We start from the raw sequence: 17,122 nt of genomic DNA on the forward strand, positions 1-17,122 counted from the left end.
TTGCCACTTCTCTGCTTTATTTTTCTCCATAACACTCATGCCCTCTAATTCCTATATATTTTGCTTATTTGTCTATTTTCTATCTTCCCCTTAGAAGGAACCTCCTTTCTAGAGTGTTTTATTCACTGTATCCCCAATGCTTAGAAGAATACTTGACACATGGTAGATGATAACAAAAATTTACTGAAAGGATAAATTAAACGTAATGCCAATTTTACCTCAGTTAATCTAAATCAAAACCAGTAGGCATTTTTTTTAAAATCTGACTCAATAGTTCTAAAGCTTTTCTGGGAGGAAAAAAAATTCAAAAATAGGAATATTTTGAAAAAGAAGAGTCACTAGAGGGATGATTTGTTCTAGTACATAATTAAACCACATTATCAAACTACACTGAATAAAAGTGTGAATGCTGGGGTATACACAAATAGACTCAAGTCTAAAATTAAACTTGTGTTTATACAAGAACAAAGAACATAATAAGATGGCATTTCAACCATGTGGGGAAAAAATGGACTATTCAGTAGTTTGGGGGTAAGTGGCTCCCCATACAGAAAAGAAAACTAAGTTGGATCTCTACCTCACACTACAAACTTAATTCCAGATATATTTAAAAGTTAAACAAACAAAAAAAAGTATTCTAAGAAAAGAGAAGTAATTTTATATAATCTTATATTAGAGAAAATATATATAAGCTGAAACTCAGAAATCTATACAAAGGAAAATATTAGGTTGGATTACAAATTTTTTTTTAATTTTATAAAGCAAACACCATGAAGAAAGTTTAAAAACAAATAACAAAATAAAGCACTATATTCGGCACACAATCTATATGGGGCTCTTATAAATCAAAAAGACATTCTGTGGTTGGCTGCCATCTTGCAGGTATTCCCCTTCTTTGTTGGCAAAGCCCACCTCCCACTAAAGAGGCTAAAAGAGTGAGACCTCTCCTTCCCAGCCATTTGTCACAACCAGAGAGAGTGCATATGGCCCAATCTTGACAATGAAAATTGACAGAGCCTTCAATGAAAAGTCCCTTGAGACCTTCCACAAAATGTTTTTCTTTCCAATAAAAAGAAATGCAAAAGAGGAAATTTTCTTTTTCTTTCTTTTTTTTTTTTTTTCTTTTTTTGTCTTTTGGATGCAATACAGTCTATATGTAAGGTGTCTGTAATTGCCACAGCCCCTTGTAACTCTAAGGGAAGACAGGGCCAACACAATGGGAAAAAAAGATGGAAAACATCAGGATCTTTGATGACATTGTTGACCACTTCACCAAAACCCTGGAACTGGCCAGGATTTCATCATTTGCTTTGTGACACAATAAATACACTTGCTAAAAAAGAAAAAAAAAGAAATTCTGACAAGAAAACATACAAAAATAAGTAATCACGAAAAAAGTAAAATAGTCAAAATCCACGCATTAAAAAATGTTCAATCTCACTAGTAATCTGGAAAATGCAAATTATAGCATAATACCATTTTTTACCTATCAGATTTTAAAAGATTTAAAGATTAACTTTATTCATTGCTGGAAAGATATGAAGAAAAAGGCACTCTTATTCACTGTTGGAAGTATAAACTGGAATCATTTAGAGGCGAATACAATTTAGCAGTATCTATCAAACATTTTGATAGGCATAAATTTGGTCAAGAAATTCTACTTCTAGGAATTCATTTCAGAGGAATACACATATTCAATTATATACATAATTATCATTGCTATCATTGGTTATCATTGCAACACTGTTGGAATAATGAAAACTTAAAAACAAACTATCAAAGAAGAAGCAATTAAATATTGTGTAATATGGCACATATAAATTGTGGTACATCGTATTATGGAATATCTATGGCTGTTAGAATGAAGACTTTGGGAGGAAATGTAAAATGGTGCAGCCATATGGAAAAATGCAGGGAAATTCCTCAGAATATTAAAAACAGAACTACCATATGATCCAGCAATCCCACCTCTGGGTATATATCCAAAGGAGCTGAAAGCAGGATCTCAAAGAGAGATTTGCACACCACGTTCATAGCAGCACTTACTCACAATAGCCAAGAAGTGGAAGCAACCCAAATGTTTTATCAACAGATGAATGGATGAACACAATATGGTATATACATACAATGGAGTATTACTCAGCCTTGAAAAGGAAGGAAATCCTATCACATGCTACAACATGGATGAACCCTGAGGACATTAAGTCAGTCACTAAAAGATAAGTACAAATATTCTACTTATACAAGGTATATAAAGCAATCAAAATCATAGAAACAGAAAGTAGAATGGTGGCTGCCAAGGGCCAAGGGGAGGAGGAAATAAAGAATTGTTATTTAAGGGTACAAAGTTTCAGTTTTGTAAGATGAAAAAGTTCTAGAGACCCACAGCACAACAATGTGAATATACTTAACACTACCAAACCTGAGCACTCAAAAATGATTAAGATGGTAAATTTTATGTTATGTGTTCTTTTAAACCATAATTTAAAAAAAAAAAACAAAGAATAAGGACTACACTGACATGAAATATCTCTAAGACATTATTTAGTGAAAAAACAAGCTATGGAGAAATATGTAGAGTATAATTCCATTAATATAAAAAAAAAAAAAAACTAAAATATAACACACACACTAGACCCAAAGAAAAGGTCTAGAAAGAGACATCAAAATGTTAAGTGATAACCTTTGCTAAGAAAAATAAGATAGGCCAGAAATAGTGTACTTCTATATTGTCTACTTCTACATTGCTTGAAGTTTTTACATCAAGCATATATTCCTGTACTACCTGTGTAATTAAAAATGTGTTTAAACCAAGAACAGAGGGGACAAATAGAGGAAAAACAGCAGGATGACAGATTTAAATTTAACCAATAATTGCATTAAATGCAGCTAGACTAAACCAGGTGTCAGCAAACTACAGCCCACAGCCTGATTTTTAAAGGCCCGTGACCTGAGAAGGCTTTTTATATTTTTACAGAGTTGTGATAAATAAATAAGTAAGTAAACAAAACAAAGTGAAACCATGTGAATGAAATTGTTAAGTGATATATTTCAGTTCAGTTTTACCAAACCACAGAAGAAATCTTAACTATTGGTTACTTTTGCTCAAACTAAACATTTAATTGCCTAACTTCTCTTTCTTTTTTTCCTTACCTTGCCAAAACTTTCTTCAAAGGATTCTTTAGATTCAAAGAAAGATAAATGCCTGCTAAAATATCCAAACAGCTTCGAACAGTGGGATCACACATGCCATTTTTATTTGCCTTCTCCAGTAAGGGCACAATCTATAATCCAAAAAATTCAAAGTCATAGTAATTTTTTTCTGATATCAAATACAGCAAAGTAACATCGATTCAAATACTCTTTTAAGTCTCAATTATAATGTGACATATTTTTCACACTACATTATTAAGGGTACTGATAAATACCTATTTCAGTATTTATTAATTTTTTAAAGCCATGCCCTCAACTCCCACTTTACCCTCCAGACCCACCTTCATTAAGAACTACAGACATGTTAATGGCTTAAGGTACAGGAATTCTGTAGCACTACAATACATTTAATTGATTTCCAAAAAAATATTATGCAGGTTCAAATAGTAAATCCTAATACTGAAATGCTAGTAAGGATAGTCTTTACTTTCTTTTTTTAATGCTGCCCCTTGAGATAAGTCTATACATTTTAAGTTAACTTTTTGATGTTCCTGCTAAAAAGTTTTGATTAACAGGAATAATTTTTTTTAATTTATCACCACAAAAAAGGTATGCACAATTACCTCATTAACCTATCTATTTACAGTTCCAATGGTGGCAGGAGCCTGAATATAGCTTCTATCACTACTTTGAATAAAAAGATATCACACAATGAACCAAAAAAACAAAACCCTTTTCTTTAAAGATACATTGATATTAAATAATTGGGAGCCAAAAATTGTCAGTTAACTTTAAAAGTCCATAATAGCATGATAATCTTCAAGATGCATCCACAAATATCAAATCAGCCTTACCTGTTTAACATAATGGATCTGTGACACTCCATCAGTGAGTTGCACACAACGTAATAGCAAAGAAGCCAGATTTTTCCCTTCCACATCAGCCAAAGCTACATAACACACACACAAAGATCTCTTCAGTGACTTAATAATATATGGACATGAATTTGCCTTTGTTATATATTCTATAAAATTTAAATATTTATAAACAAAACAAACTTGGCAGAACTTAGTCTAAAGATAGGAGTAGATAGACATTTAAGAAAATCATTTTACATCCAGCAAGCTCAATGTAAAGAACATGGAATAATTAAATAGCAAGAGTTTGAAATTATGTGATACAGAGTCCTAGAGATAAAAATACTCTTGTTTGCAACCTAGAAAAGAAATCAACAAATGAAGTCAGAAATCACTTACATCTCAAAGTTTCAAGGTCCGGATGACAAATGGTCAACAAAGTAACTTGCGTTTGTTTCTTCTTCTTTACACCCATTTTAAATAGATTTAACAGTAGTCACTACAAGAAAGAAGAGTTTTAAAATATTGTCTAATGCACTACTGACCTCAGTACTACTGACATTTTCGGCCAAATAATTCTTTGCTGTAGGGTGTTGTTCTGGGCATTGTAGGATATTTAACCCATCCTTGGCCCCTATTCACTAGATGCCAACAGAATCCTCCTCCGAGTTGTGACAACCAAAAAATGTCTCCAGATATTGCCAAATGTCTCCTGGGGAGCAAAGCTGCCACAGGTTGAGAACTACTGGTCTAAGGATTTCTGGTTCGAAAAACTTTTTTTTAAGCTCAAGAAGAGTTTATTACTGTCTAAAGTTACTTTTACCTACTATTACTCAGTCTTTATATTGTATTTATTTTACTTAATTTTTAGGTTTTCTCTTGGGGGGGTATTTATGTTTTAAAATACAGCAAAGATTCATTTTAGTAACAACAAAGAAACCAGCATAGTTTTTCAAAAATTAACTGGGCCTACCTAACCTCAGTGACTTCTTAGACTGACAGATCAGGAGGCATCATAACACATTGTATCTTGATTCCTGCAAAGTATGTGATAAACTTTCACATATTATCCTTGTGAGTTCTTTTTAGTTAACAGAGTTTGTTTTAGCTAACAAGGTTCATAATGAACTGAACACGTGTACTCAAAGAATACACACTAATAGTACTGTGCCATCTATAGACAAGTCACTAAGGAAATGTCACACAGGGCTCTTTTCTTGGTAGTTAGCATTTTTAGTAGAGTTTGTAATGTAGACATGAGAGGACATAACACAGTGAATTTATAAAAGACACAAAGCTGGAAGGACATGGTGGATGATGGAATCAGGATTAAAAAAACAGCTCAATAAACTGGAATAAACTTACCAAGATGAAATAGAAATAAATGTAAAGTGCTACATTTAGATTAGAAAAATATAACCTAGAAATATAGGATGGGGAGACGAGGGGAGGCAAAACGTGATTTGAAAAGTTTGAATATTATGTGAGCCAACAGCACAACAGGACTGCTAGAAACCACATTAGAAGTCAGCTAGATCAAGGGAATGCCTAACTCTTTGGTCAACTTCACAGGGCAGGGGACATGCAGAACACTAGGTGCTGTGCTGGTGGCCACATCTTAAGGAGCAAAAGAGCTGCTGTTGTCAGAGAACTGCTTTGGAGAGAAGAGGAAAAGATACATTCTGTCTCAGATGCTATAGAATTTGTAGATGTCTATAGAATTAGGAAAAGTCAGTGCAAGCTTCAGGGAGGTTGATTTTAGCTCAATAAAAGGGAAAAACTCATTGGTCCAATTATAGAATGGGCTGCCTTTCAGAGAATTTTCCAGCACTGGGAATATACAAACAGAAACTGAATGAAACCTTTTCACCAGGACTCCTGCAGTAACCTCCCAACTAGTCTCCAAACTTGCTTCCTTTCACAGTCATCAAAGCAGTTTTCTTCAAATCTAATCATTCTCTTGCTTAAAACATTCCAAGGGCTTCTATTTACACTTAGAATAAAATACAAACCTGAGACTTTGGTCTTCAAGGCCCTAAATAATCTGGCCCTACCTTCCTCTGCAGTTCATGTCAAATTAATCTTCTTTTCACTATCTCAGGGGCTTCGCACTCCCTGGTGCTCTTACTTCCATCTAAGGGACCTCACACTTGCTGATACCTCTGCCTGTCATGCTTATTCCACCAAATCTTTGCAAGGCTGACTCCTCATCATTCAGCTCTCTTCTCAAATATTACCTCCTCCAAGAAGCCTTCCATGACAACTCTGTCCAAAATGCCACGACTCCTACTCACAAACAGACCATTTCTATTACTTCATTTTCTTCATAGCACTTACTACCACCTGAAATTACAATAACTTGTTTATTTGTATATTGTCTGTCTTCCCTAGTGATAAAATCCATGAAGGCAGAAACTTTCATCTGTTTTGTGTACTGTTTTAATTCTCAATTCTCAAAACAGTACCTGGCATATATTAGGTGGCTTAGTGTCTGATGAATAAACAAATCAGCTAATTAACAACCACTTGTCAGAGATGTTCAAAAAGGAATGTATGCCTTTAATGGCAGAAAAGTGGACAACTTGTCATCTTAAGTACATTCTATAGCCAAGGGACAAGCCAGTCCCGACACTGAAGAACCTAAGGTCCCTTTGCAAAGAAATCAATACAGCAATGAAATGTGAAAAGTCACTTAACAGAAAATGGCAATAAAGATGGACACAGCTAAAAAGGCATTGACAAGGTAAGAATTTGAAAAGTGACATGACTAGATCAAGGGGGATATTATTGGGACTCATTTCCTAGTGATCACCAACATACAAAGTTTAGAAGGGATAGGGACAGACAACTGGGGATAGTATTCTCTGGTGAATGGTGAGCAAGTTTGCAGCAGGCTTTGATCTTGGAACCCTCAACACTGCACAGAAAGAGGTTTGGGTGCTTATGCGTGCTCAATGGATGCCTAAACGTTTGTCCTGAAGAACCTGGCCTCCCAATAACGGGAAATCCCGTGCCCACCCTAAGGCACTGCTTACATGCCCAGAGATGCTCAGCAAATTATACTCCTGACCTTCTGACTGCTGCTTCACTCCCAACTACACCTTTCTGGCTGACTCCCACAAACATTCAACCACGTGGAGTCTGGGGAATGACAGCTGAAAAAAAAGTGGTTAAGATGCTATCTCCATGGAGACCTACGCGACCGAACAACAGGTTCGCGACCGCCAAATTCTCGCGTAACTAAAGGACGGGATTAGGTATGTCGCCTGGCGACCCTAGCAAAGTGGAGGAGCCGAGCGGTGGAGAGTCGGGCGCCACCGCGGTTCCGGCAAACAGGAAGCCTGGGAGCCAAACCTCGTGCCCGTGAGCGTCTGAGAAGAGTCGCAGCCGTCACGCTGAGCCCCGGAAGCTGGTCTAGGTCTACGGTGTCTCCGTGGCTCTCAGCGTGGTCTGTAGTCCACTACCGGGTCAGGGTGAAGAGGACCTTGAGGAGGAATCATCGCGAGAATTGAGCTAATAAGCTCCTCCAATCAGGAGTCCAGGGAGGTCGTGATGTCACCGGGGAACCGGTGTTAGTGAATTTGGTCAGACCCTACTTTGAAAGAGTCCGCGGTGCTTTAACTCCAGCCCTGGGGCGAACGCCGCCCGCCTCCATCCCCATAGGGCAGCTTAGATTGTGGGCTTCACAGCCCTGAGTGCCTGGGAAGCATTTTTACCTCAACCCAGACGTTGCACCCTTCTCCACTCAGCTTCCTCAGCGCAAAGACGAGGAGAAAACTGACTCCGGGCCTGGAACCAGGAGCCTAACGACTTTAGAGCCTGTGAGATGGGGTAGGGAAGGGGACGGGCATTCAACCGAAGCCACAGTAAGAATTTTGATCAAGTTAAGAAGTACTGAAGTGAACTAACTTACGCCAGAGTGCATGTATTCATTCAGCAGTAAATACGCGCTATTGTTGAAGCATTGCCAGGTGCTAGCCTTGGAAGTTATCCTCTGGGACGTGTATATTACGGAGATAATCCATTTATCAGATAGTTCGGTTTGTTTTTGTTTTTTAGGTTCAGTCTTTTAAAAATACATAAAATAAGTAGGTGCCAACTTCTACACTAAGAGCTAGGAGAAGGGGGTAAGATCAAGAAATAGGCAGTAGGCTATGTTCAAATGCAATTAATTTGGGAAATACTGAGAAACATTCCAGTTCACCAAACCTTTAGTAAAGAATGAATTTAAGTTTTTAATCTTCACTTTTCTGAATTTTATCTCACCTTCCCTTGTTTTTCTTTGTAGTTTTATCGTATGTGTATGTGTCACCAAACATACCTTATTTTGTTTGATTTTGAGCTTTATTTATGGAATCGTTTGTTTTCTCGATGTCTTTGCTTCTTTCAGCATTGCTTTTGGCATCCTCAGAAAAAATTCATGTAGTTTTTCATTTACTGTTGTATAGTATTCTATTGTTTAGCATACCATATTTATCCATTCTACTCCTCTAGAGATTTGGATTTTTTTCCAGCTTTTGCTCTAACAGTGCAGCTTTGAACTTACTTGTACATCTCAGCTGATGAGTGTATGCAGAACTTTCTCTGTAGCAACTTTTTTCCCAATATTTTTGACCTGGACTGATAGTAAGAAATACATTGTACCTTAAACCAACTACACGTAACTGCTCACACATGTATAACTGAAAGAAAATTTCTTGAAATATTTGTTACTCTACAGGAGCTATGTGTTCTTATTTTTTTAACTGTGGTAAAATACAAATAACAAATTTTACCGTCTTAACCATTGTTATTTTTAAAAAGAGATAGAGAAGAAGAAGAAAAGAAACAATAGGCCCAGGGTGGAGCCACTAACCCCCCAGGTCAGCAAACCAAGACTTAATTGTAGTTTCAACCTCTCTCAGGAGTGGAATTTCTTGGTCAGCACTGGAGAGGTAACCTTACCTGTAACAATCCTTTCTTTTCTCTTGTTCATAACCTCCTTGTCCTGCCCCCATTTCTAGAAAAGCTTTCTGTTTTGTACCACTGAAGGGGTGCCTTTCTATTTACTAGATGGGATGCTGCTTGGTTTATGAATCATTGAAAAAAGTCAGTTAGATCTTCAAATTTACTTGGTTGAATTTTGGTTTTTTAACATCATTTTTAAGGGTTTTCCTTTTTTTAATATATGTTATTTCAGGCCTACTGAAAACAATCAGTGGATTTCAATCATTTTTAAATTTTGGCTGAGCCATTTGAAAGTAAGGGGCAGACACTGAGACTCTTCACTGCACTCAGTTAGGGCGTGAGCTAGGAGGGAAACACAACAAACATCTCTATGAAAAGGTGGTAATTGCTGCAGAAAAACTAGGGGAACTAGAAGATGAGAATGGAGTGGAGGGGAGATCTGTTACCATTTTAAATAAGGTGGTCAGGGTAAGCTTCCTTGAGTAAAGATTTGTAAGAGATGTAGATACCCTGAGGAAAAGCATTCCATGTGGAGGGAACAGCCAGTGCAAAGGTGTTAGGGCAGGAGCTTGGTGTAGAAGAACAACAACGAGGCCAGTGTGGTTGGAGCCAAGTGAGCAAAGGGATAGGTAATAGGGAATGAGGCAAAGGAGTTTCAGTAATGTAAAGCCTTACAAGGACTTTGACTCTAAGTGAAATGGAAAGTCATTTTGAGCTGAAGAGTGGTAGGATTAATTTATAATTCAAAAGAATCACTGAAGCTACATTGTTGAGACTAGACTTTAGTGGAAGTGGGAAGACCAGTGAGTGAGGAGGTTGTTGCTGTAAACTAAGCAAGCAAGATGCTGGTGGCACAGACCAAGATGGTAGCAGTGGAACATGTGAAGAGTGGACAGATTCAGGATATGATTTGGAAGTAAGCCAATGGGATTTTTCTAAAGGATAGAATGTGGGGTATGAGGAAAAGAGGAGTCAAAGATGATTCCAAGATGTCTGGCCTGAGCAACTGGAAGGATTAAGTTGCCATTCATAGAGTGACGGGCAGAAGTTTGCTTGGAGTGCATTTGAATGGGTTTAAAAGAGACAGGGAGGAAAGGAATTGACAATGACAAGATTAAGCAGAGATCACTCCGGTACTTCTAGTATATAAGGGGCAAATAAATGGAGTGGTTAACTCCTGGGGGAAATAGAGGCAAGATTAAAGTTAAGATTTTAAAGATTGAAACAGTAACATGTTTGGAAAAGAGCCTTTTGTTTTTGTAGTCACCTGGCACTACCAACTTGAGACCACTTTAAATTAAATTCTCTGCTAGGGGTTTTTCAGAACACAGCATGAATTTGGGCCATGAACCTTTTTTGGAATGCTGATATATTTTATTTCTAAAAATGTATCCCAAGGGAATTTTTTAAAGAATCAGTAATCCTTAATATATGAAAGTGTAAGAGGAAACATTTAACTGACATCTTACTGTAAAAGTAGACTACATAAAATCATGAAAAGTGATCAGTATATCCATGTTTTATTTAGTGTAGTTTAACTTTGTAAATATGTACCTGGTAAAGCAGCATTTTCCCCTCAGGGAAGGGTATTTTTATGGTTATCTAATGGCACACTTTCACGCATAATGGTTTTTTAAACTTTTTACATTTGGAAGGACATTTGGATAATTAAAATTTGACCTTTTGAAAACCACCAAAAAAGACTTCAATGCCTGTTCATTTAATACTTGTTCATAAACTTCAAGACCAATCAGAAAGTATGGTATTGTTTTTCAATAACTGAGAAGTGTAATAGAGTCTGTCAGTCGCATAATCACCCTTAACATCCTAAAAAAGCACAATTTATGGTAATCTGCCAGCAATGCATGCTAATTTACATAACTAAGGAATCCCTCCTAAAAAGTCCTGTTTAATAGTTTCATGTGTAAAATGCAGTCCAAAACTAAAGCTGTGAATGTGAATATTTTATTGTTTATTAATATAAGATTATATTTTGTTCTTTGTTAATATAAAATGTTATTTAATATGTTTGTCCCCAAGTCAATGAATGAAAGCATAGTACTTCTATTATTTATCTATTGATGCATAATAAATGATCCCAAAACCTAATGCCTAAAACACTAAAAACATTTATTAGCTCAGTTTCTATGAGTCAGAAATTCAACAGTTGCTTGTCTCAGTGCTTCTGGCCAGGGGTCTATCATAAGGTTGCAGTCATCCAGGGGCTTAGCTAGGGCTGAAAGATCCATCTCCAAGATGACTTAACTCAATGGTGCTCATTGTTGACGGAAGCCTCAGTTCCTCCCTAAGTGGGGCCTCTCCCCCAAGCTGCTTGAGCATTCTCACAGTATCGTGGCTGGCCTTCCCCAGAGAGAGCAAGGTAGAAGCTTCGGTGGTTTTTATGGCCTAGCCACACAAGTCACACACATCTCAACAATATCCTGTTGATTACAAAGATCAGCCCTATTCATTGTGAGAAGGGACTACACCAACCCATAAATACCAGGAGGCTAGTATAATTGGGGGTCCATTTTGGAGACTAGCTACCACAGATCTACAACACGACTGCAGATTTCTCTTGATACTTAAAATGACTAATGGTTTACACCTAAGGAATGATTTATTTAAGAGTTGATTGATTATAATTTCCAAGTACCTCTTAGGGAAACACTAATGCTCATGTGTTCTTACAAACTTGTTTGCTTTTTAGTGATACACATTTTCATAGAAGACAGCCACAAAATTTAAACATAAAACTAGGTTTACTAGATGCATAGGGATCCTTGGGGCCTGAGACTGGCTTCCAACCTAGCTTCCTGGGACTTTGGTAGCCTTCATACCAGACTGGCTGAGTGGCAGGGCAGAAGTCAATCAAAATGACCTAGTGGGTCCTGGAGGAGATTAAGAGTGATTTAGCTGATCCACTATGTTGTGGAGTATCAGAACACTAAGGCTTGACAAATGAGTGCACCCAGTACCAGCATGTGTTACATAGAAATCTCATTTATTTGGCTACCATCACAGATGCCAACCCAACCAGTGCTTCAGAAGCAATGGAATAATCTTCCAGTTGGCTGTTGAGAGGTGTAATTGAATGTAATTCATTTCCTATGGAGTAGAGAGACAGGATCTTTACCAACTTAACTGCTTAAAACATAAATGAAACTTCTGTGACCCTTTAGAAAATGTGAAAAAAGCTATTCAATTAAGTATTCTCAATGTAAATATTTATTTTAATAATTAAGCAGATTTCCTCTAAAAACAAACAGGTTTATTATGAGTAAGGAACATTTTAGATGTTCTTCAAAGTTTTTCTTTCCAAAGAATTCTGATCCTATCCCTTCCCTACTTAAGAGCACATAGTGGCTGTCTTCCATGTGAGTTCTCTTTTCCTTCCCCATACACCACGCTCCAACTTGTGGGACCGTCTCAGTATTCCCTGATAGCCCTGTTCTTTCATGCACTGTGCTGTGCTCTCTGCTAGAACAGAAACATAAAAATATTTTCTCAACTGCCCCACAGATTGGTTAAAACAACATCTCGAAACTCATGTATCCAAATTGTGTGATGTTTCACTTACTTCCTCCGCTTGCCACAGCGTCAGGCGTGGGTGTACTTCTTAGCAAACTCCTTCCGATCATGGGCTGTAGTGCCATCCTCTAAGTCGTGTTTCTTCAGGGCCTAAGTAGCGCACTCTATGGAGTCCTGTGTCATCTCCTTGACACATATGCATTACGGTTGCAGGTGGTTCCCCTGCAGCAGGGCCTGGCCATCAGCTGTGGTCTGGGGGAGATCAAGCCAGGCACATCTCAGCTTGGACAAGACTCTTCTGGTTTGGCTGGCGCTAGCCTCTGCCTGTGCCCAGACTTTGGTTTGGGAATGGGTGAATTCAGGCAGTGAGGGGACCATTCCATAGCATTTTTGAAAAATTTGTCCAAACCTGGCACCTCTTCCTGGTCTGGTAGCACGCACAAGCCAGAAGGGCAAGGTTGAGGATTCTCAGAAAAAATAAACTATGCTGGCTGTACCACAGCATTCAGGAAACCTTTGTGCTGTTCTAAGAAGGGGAACATACCTCAGAGGGCCCCACAAGAAGAGGAATAACTGCCAGCCCAGGAGTTAGGCTTATACTAGCCCATCACTCTGGAAGCCAGGCAAAGTCTCTCCACCTGCAGGACTCCATGCTGGCCCCTAGGCCCAGAGCTCTCCTGGACTAGGGAGAAATAGATGTAATCCCTTCAACCAGACCCCTTCCCTTAGCCCCAGTCATTCTCATTCATTCCTCAAACACAGACCTGGGAAGCAGGCAGGGCTGGGATTCTCATTTTACTGATGGAGAAACATTAAAATGGAACAGATTGCTAGTGTGCGATGGTTCTGATTTTTAGTCTAGGGCTCTAACCATTATATTACACACTTTCCTTTTATATGCAAATGAGGCCAGTTGTGTCAGTGCCACTTTCCTACAACATGAAACAATGCCCTAATAACAAGGTCTTGGGAATTAATGGTACTAAATGGGTAATTTGGGTTTAATGTTAAATCCTGGAGTAGGTGACCCAGAGCCAGAAAGAATGGTTTTCCAAGTGTCACCTCTGCCATCTGGTGGCCAAATGGCAATACAACTAAAGCATCTGAGTATTGATACTATCATCATAGAAAAGTCACGCATGACCCAGAGGCTAAGTGAATGATCTGAGTGTGAGCTCTGACTTTTAGGGCCTGAGATGACAAAATAAAATGTTAAGTCTACAAATTAAGGTCAGAGGTTTTCCACAGTTATTTCTGCTCACGGTGAGGAACCTCATAGTTTACAATGGAAGAGCCCCTTCATCCATTTATTCAACAAATATTTATTAACCTTGTCTTAAGTCGGTTCCCCAGGAAACAGATTCTAGGCAGAGATTTGCATAAAGGAGGGTTGCTGCGGAGTATTCTTGAGAACCACAGAACTGGTCAGAAAGGATTGAACTGGGATGATTTCGCTACAGAGCCTCTGCCTTAGCCAGTCCTACTGAGAGCTCTGGAGTTGGCTTGGCAAGGGACAGAGCCTCTGTCCTTCTGTCCTTCAACTAGTTACTGATCAGGCAGTGAGCTGTAGCATCTGAGATTAGCGCATCTGGGGCAGGGAGGAATAAATGAATTGGTCCTGAAGTGGAGATCTGGGCAGCACATCACAGCATCCACACTGTAGACCCCTACCATGTTCTGGGCACTGTGCCATGGTCTAGGGATACGATGTTGGACATTGCTGCCTTCAAAGGTACCCGTGGGTGCAGAATTAAAGAATAAATGTTTAAAAAAACAGGAAATAGAAAATTATCTTGTAGTCAGAAAATGTATCCCATAAACTTAAACAACAAAGAAAAATCCTTGCCATTTATTGATGACAATAAAGAAGGTTGAAAATATTTAGAGTGAAGTGAATTCACTTTCTACAAATGTAAAAATTGAAGAAGAAAAGAAAAGTCACCCAGGAACAGTTCTAGAGAAACTTGACCAGCAAACGTCACTGAAGCAGCAGGAGATTACTTTGGCATTCATCTGTGATGGACTGTGGATCCCTTCAGCTCTTCCCAAGAATAGTTGATGGGGCTTTATCTCTGTCCCGAGGCCTGTAAGTGGTCTCAGCTGTTGGAAAGGAGGGCTGCCTCTCCAAGCAGGTATATGCTGCTTGTGATGCTGGTTCTGTTCCTGTCCATTTGGAGCATTCCTATGGAATCTTTATTTCACCTCAGAGTAAAGTACTTGGATTTGCCAGTTATTCCAGCCTGTAAACTATAGCATGACAATGAACTTTATACCTTGAGCTCTTTAGGGCCTAAATATTTTAAATGCACAAAGCTATTCCTCTGCCAATGAGTTTCAGAAAAATCACATGGGACTTAAAAGGCCAAAAATTGCCTTCCTTGTTCGTTGGTTGAGCAGTAGTGTCTCTGAAGCAGGAGGGATGGATTGTCCTGAAGGTTTGGGTAGGTCAGAGGACCACAGTAGAGGTACCTGCTGACCATCCTAAACTCCCTTCAGAGATTCAGATTCTGACTTTAAACAAATATCTCTACTCGGGTGCCCTACCTCAAACTCCAGTCTCTTTTTGCCTCATTTCTGCCTAACTAACTTCTCCTCCCAAATCCTCTATACCACAGCTTGTGCCCTAAGCAAGCAAAAACTCTTGAGTCTTTCTTTCCCTCGAACTCCACTCCCTCCTAGCTGACTAATCACCGTTGACATTTTGGACCAATGATTTTTTGTTGTGAAGCTGTCCTGTGCATTATAGGATGTTGAGCAGCATCCCTTGTCACCACCCACTAGATGTCAGTAGCACCCCTTAGTTGTGACAATTAAAAAACGTCTCTGGACCAGTACTGTGTTGGGCCATGCTGGAGCCTGAGGCAAAAAGGAAAAATCTGTACTCTGGGTACAGTTATCAAAATGTCCTCTCATTTTCGGACCCAAATCAGAAAAGTTAATGAAAGTTCTGCAACAACAAGAAGACGGAATTTACTGTACGCTAATGGAAAATTTGAAGGAAAAAAGACATCTAGAAACCATTCCGGAGAAACTTTGCAGGGCCCCATACAAAATGAAAATACAGAGCCCCTTCTTTAAAATTATGAAGAATTTCAAGACAGTGACCACAGAGCAGTAAACCAGCTAAGCATGGGGTCCTTCTGCATGTAGGGCACTGTTCCGCTGCACGCTTGAAGCTAGCCCTGAACCCCACATTACCCAATCTGCCTGATGGGAGATGTAACAGCTATGTGGGCCCTGGGAACCCCAAGCTGATGGGAAACAGCTGTTCCCATTGCACAATAACACAGGGTCCTAAAACAAACAACATCGCGAATTTTTGGCATCAATTTTGATTTTTAAAAAATATTACATTAACATATTATTTATCTTGGTTACTGAGAATTTTACCAGCCTCTTAAATTCTGTGCCTGATGTGAGTTCCTTCTTAATCTGAGCCCTGCTCCAGACTTGTTCAAATATTCCTGCTGATTTAGAGCAGTGATTCAAACTTTGGCCTGTGTCAAAATCACCTGGAGGGCTTGTTGAAACGGATGGTGAGCCTCAATCCCAAAGTTTCTGATTCAGTCAGTCTAAGGTGGGGCTTGAGAATGCGCATCTTTAAATCCTTAGGCAATGCTGAAGCTGCTGTCAAGGGCACATTGAGAACCACTGCTTCAGAGCCATCCTCATGGCTCAGCAGTGAGAATGATATTTCCAAAATACAAGGCACTTCTCTACTTAAAACCAGCAGGTCCCCACATCTTAAAGGATACAATATATGGTACTTGGCATGGCATTTATCCCTCCTGTGGGCCCCCTCTAGTGCCCCACCCCAACAAGATGCTCTAGTAATATTGGACTGGACGCCTCTTAAACATCCTTTAACACTCAAATCAGCTGTCATCATCCCTAGAAATTTTCTTTAAGCCTCTAGATTGAGTTAGGTGCCTTTTCTTTGTCCTCCCAGTGAGCATTGAGTATACCCCTCCATTAGCATTTCACTTTGTATTGAAATGATCTGTTTATGTGAATGTCTACCCCATCAGGTAGCAGAATTCTGGAGGGCTGGAATTATCTTTATTCCTCTAGTCCCTTCTACAGTCTGTGACAAACAAGTGCTCCAGTAGCATCCAGAGAACTGAGCTGGACTTACCTGAATGCCATTCTGTTCTGATGTTAGTAAAAACAAAGAGAAAAAGACTACAAACTCAAGAGACAGCTGGAGATTCAAGTGCGTGGGGGAGCACAGCTGGGTCTCAAGAGTCTTGAGCTGTAAGAGTCTCTTAAACAGTTTTCCAAATGTCTGTAAGAGTCTGATTTTTTTTTATTCAGAATTAACCCTTAATGTGTCATTGGTGACCTCTAGATCTTATTGATAGCGAACTCCATATAAGCTGTGAAAGACAACAGCTAGGCAAGAAAAACGTGAAACGTTGGTTAGAACCAGTAAGAAAGAAAGAGCAACAGTAGAATAGAATGGTCTAGGATGACACAGGGGAAAAAAAAGAGCACAAGAGAAAAAAGTATTAGATTCAGAGGAAAGGTGTTTTCCCCCCACTAGAAGGTAATTTTTATAATGTTTAAATTCTTCAGTAATATCTATTATATTGAAAATGTTTCAAGAAATCTATTAGCTTCATTGCTTTAAGAAA

At 38.7% G+C, this 17,122-nt stretch overlaps 1 protein-coding gene across 3 annotated transcripts in view; it reads right to left on the reverse strand.

Annotated features, from left to right (window-relative positions):
* The window catches only part of THADA (THADA armadillo repeat containing), a 286,797-nt gene extending 279,278 nt beyond the window's left edge, over positions 1–7,519 (reverse strand). For all 3 annotated transcript variants that reach the window (XM_074378785.1, XM_074378786.1, XM_010967713.3), the window contains exons 1-4: positions 7,365–7,519; positions 4,410–4,509; positions 4,008–4,102; positions 3,154–3,284 (exon numbers count right to left, since the gene is read on the reverse strand). In XM_074378785.1, coding sequence (XP_074234886.1) covers positions 3,154–3,284; positions 4,008–4,102; positions 4,410–4,485 — 302 coding nt within the window. In that variant the 5' untranslated portion in view covers positions 4,486–4,509; positions 7,365–7,519. The remainder of the gene's footprint in view (positions 1–3,153; positions 3,285–4,007; positions 4,103–4,409; positions 4,510–7,364) is intronic.
* Positions 7,520–17,122: the final 9,603 nt, after the last annotated feature.

Source organism: Camelus bactrianus, chromosome 15, assembly GCF_048773025.1.
Source record: "Camelus bactrianus isolate YW-2024 breed Bactrian camel chromosome 15, ASM4877302v1, whole genome shotgun sequence".
NCBI lineage: Eukaryota > Metazoa > Chordata > Mammalia > Artiodactyla > Camelidae > Camelus > Camelus bactrianus.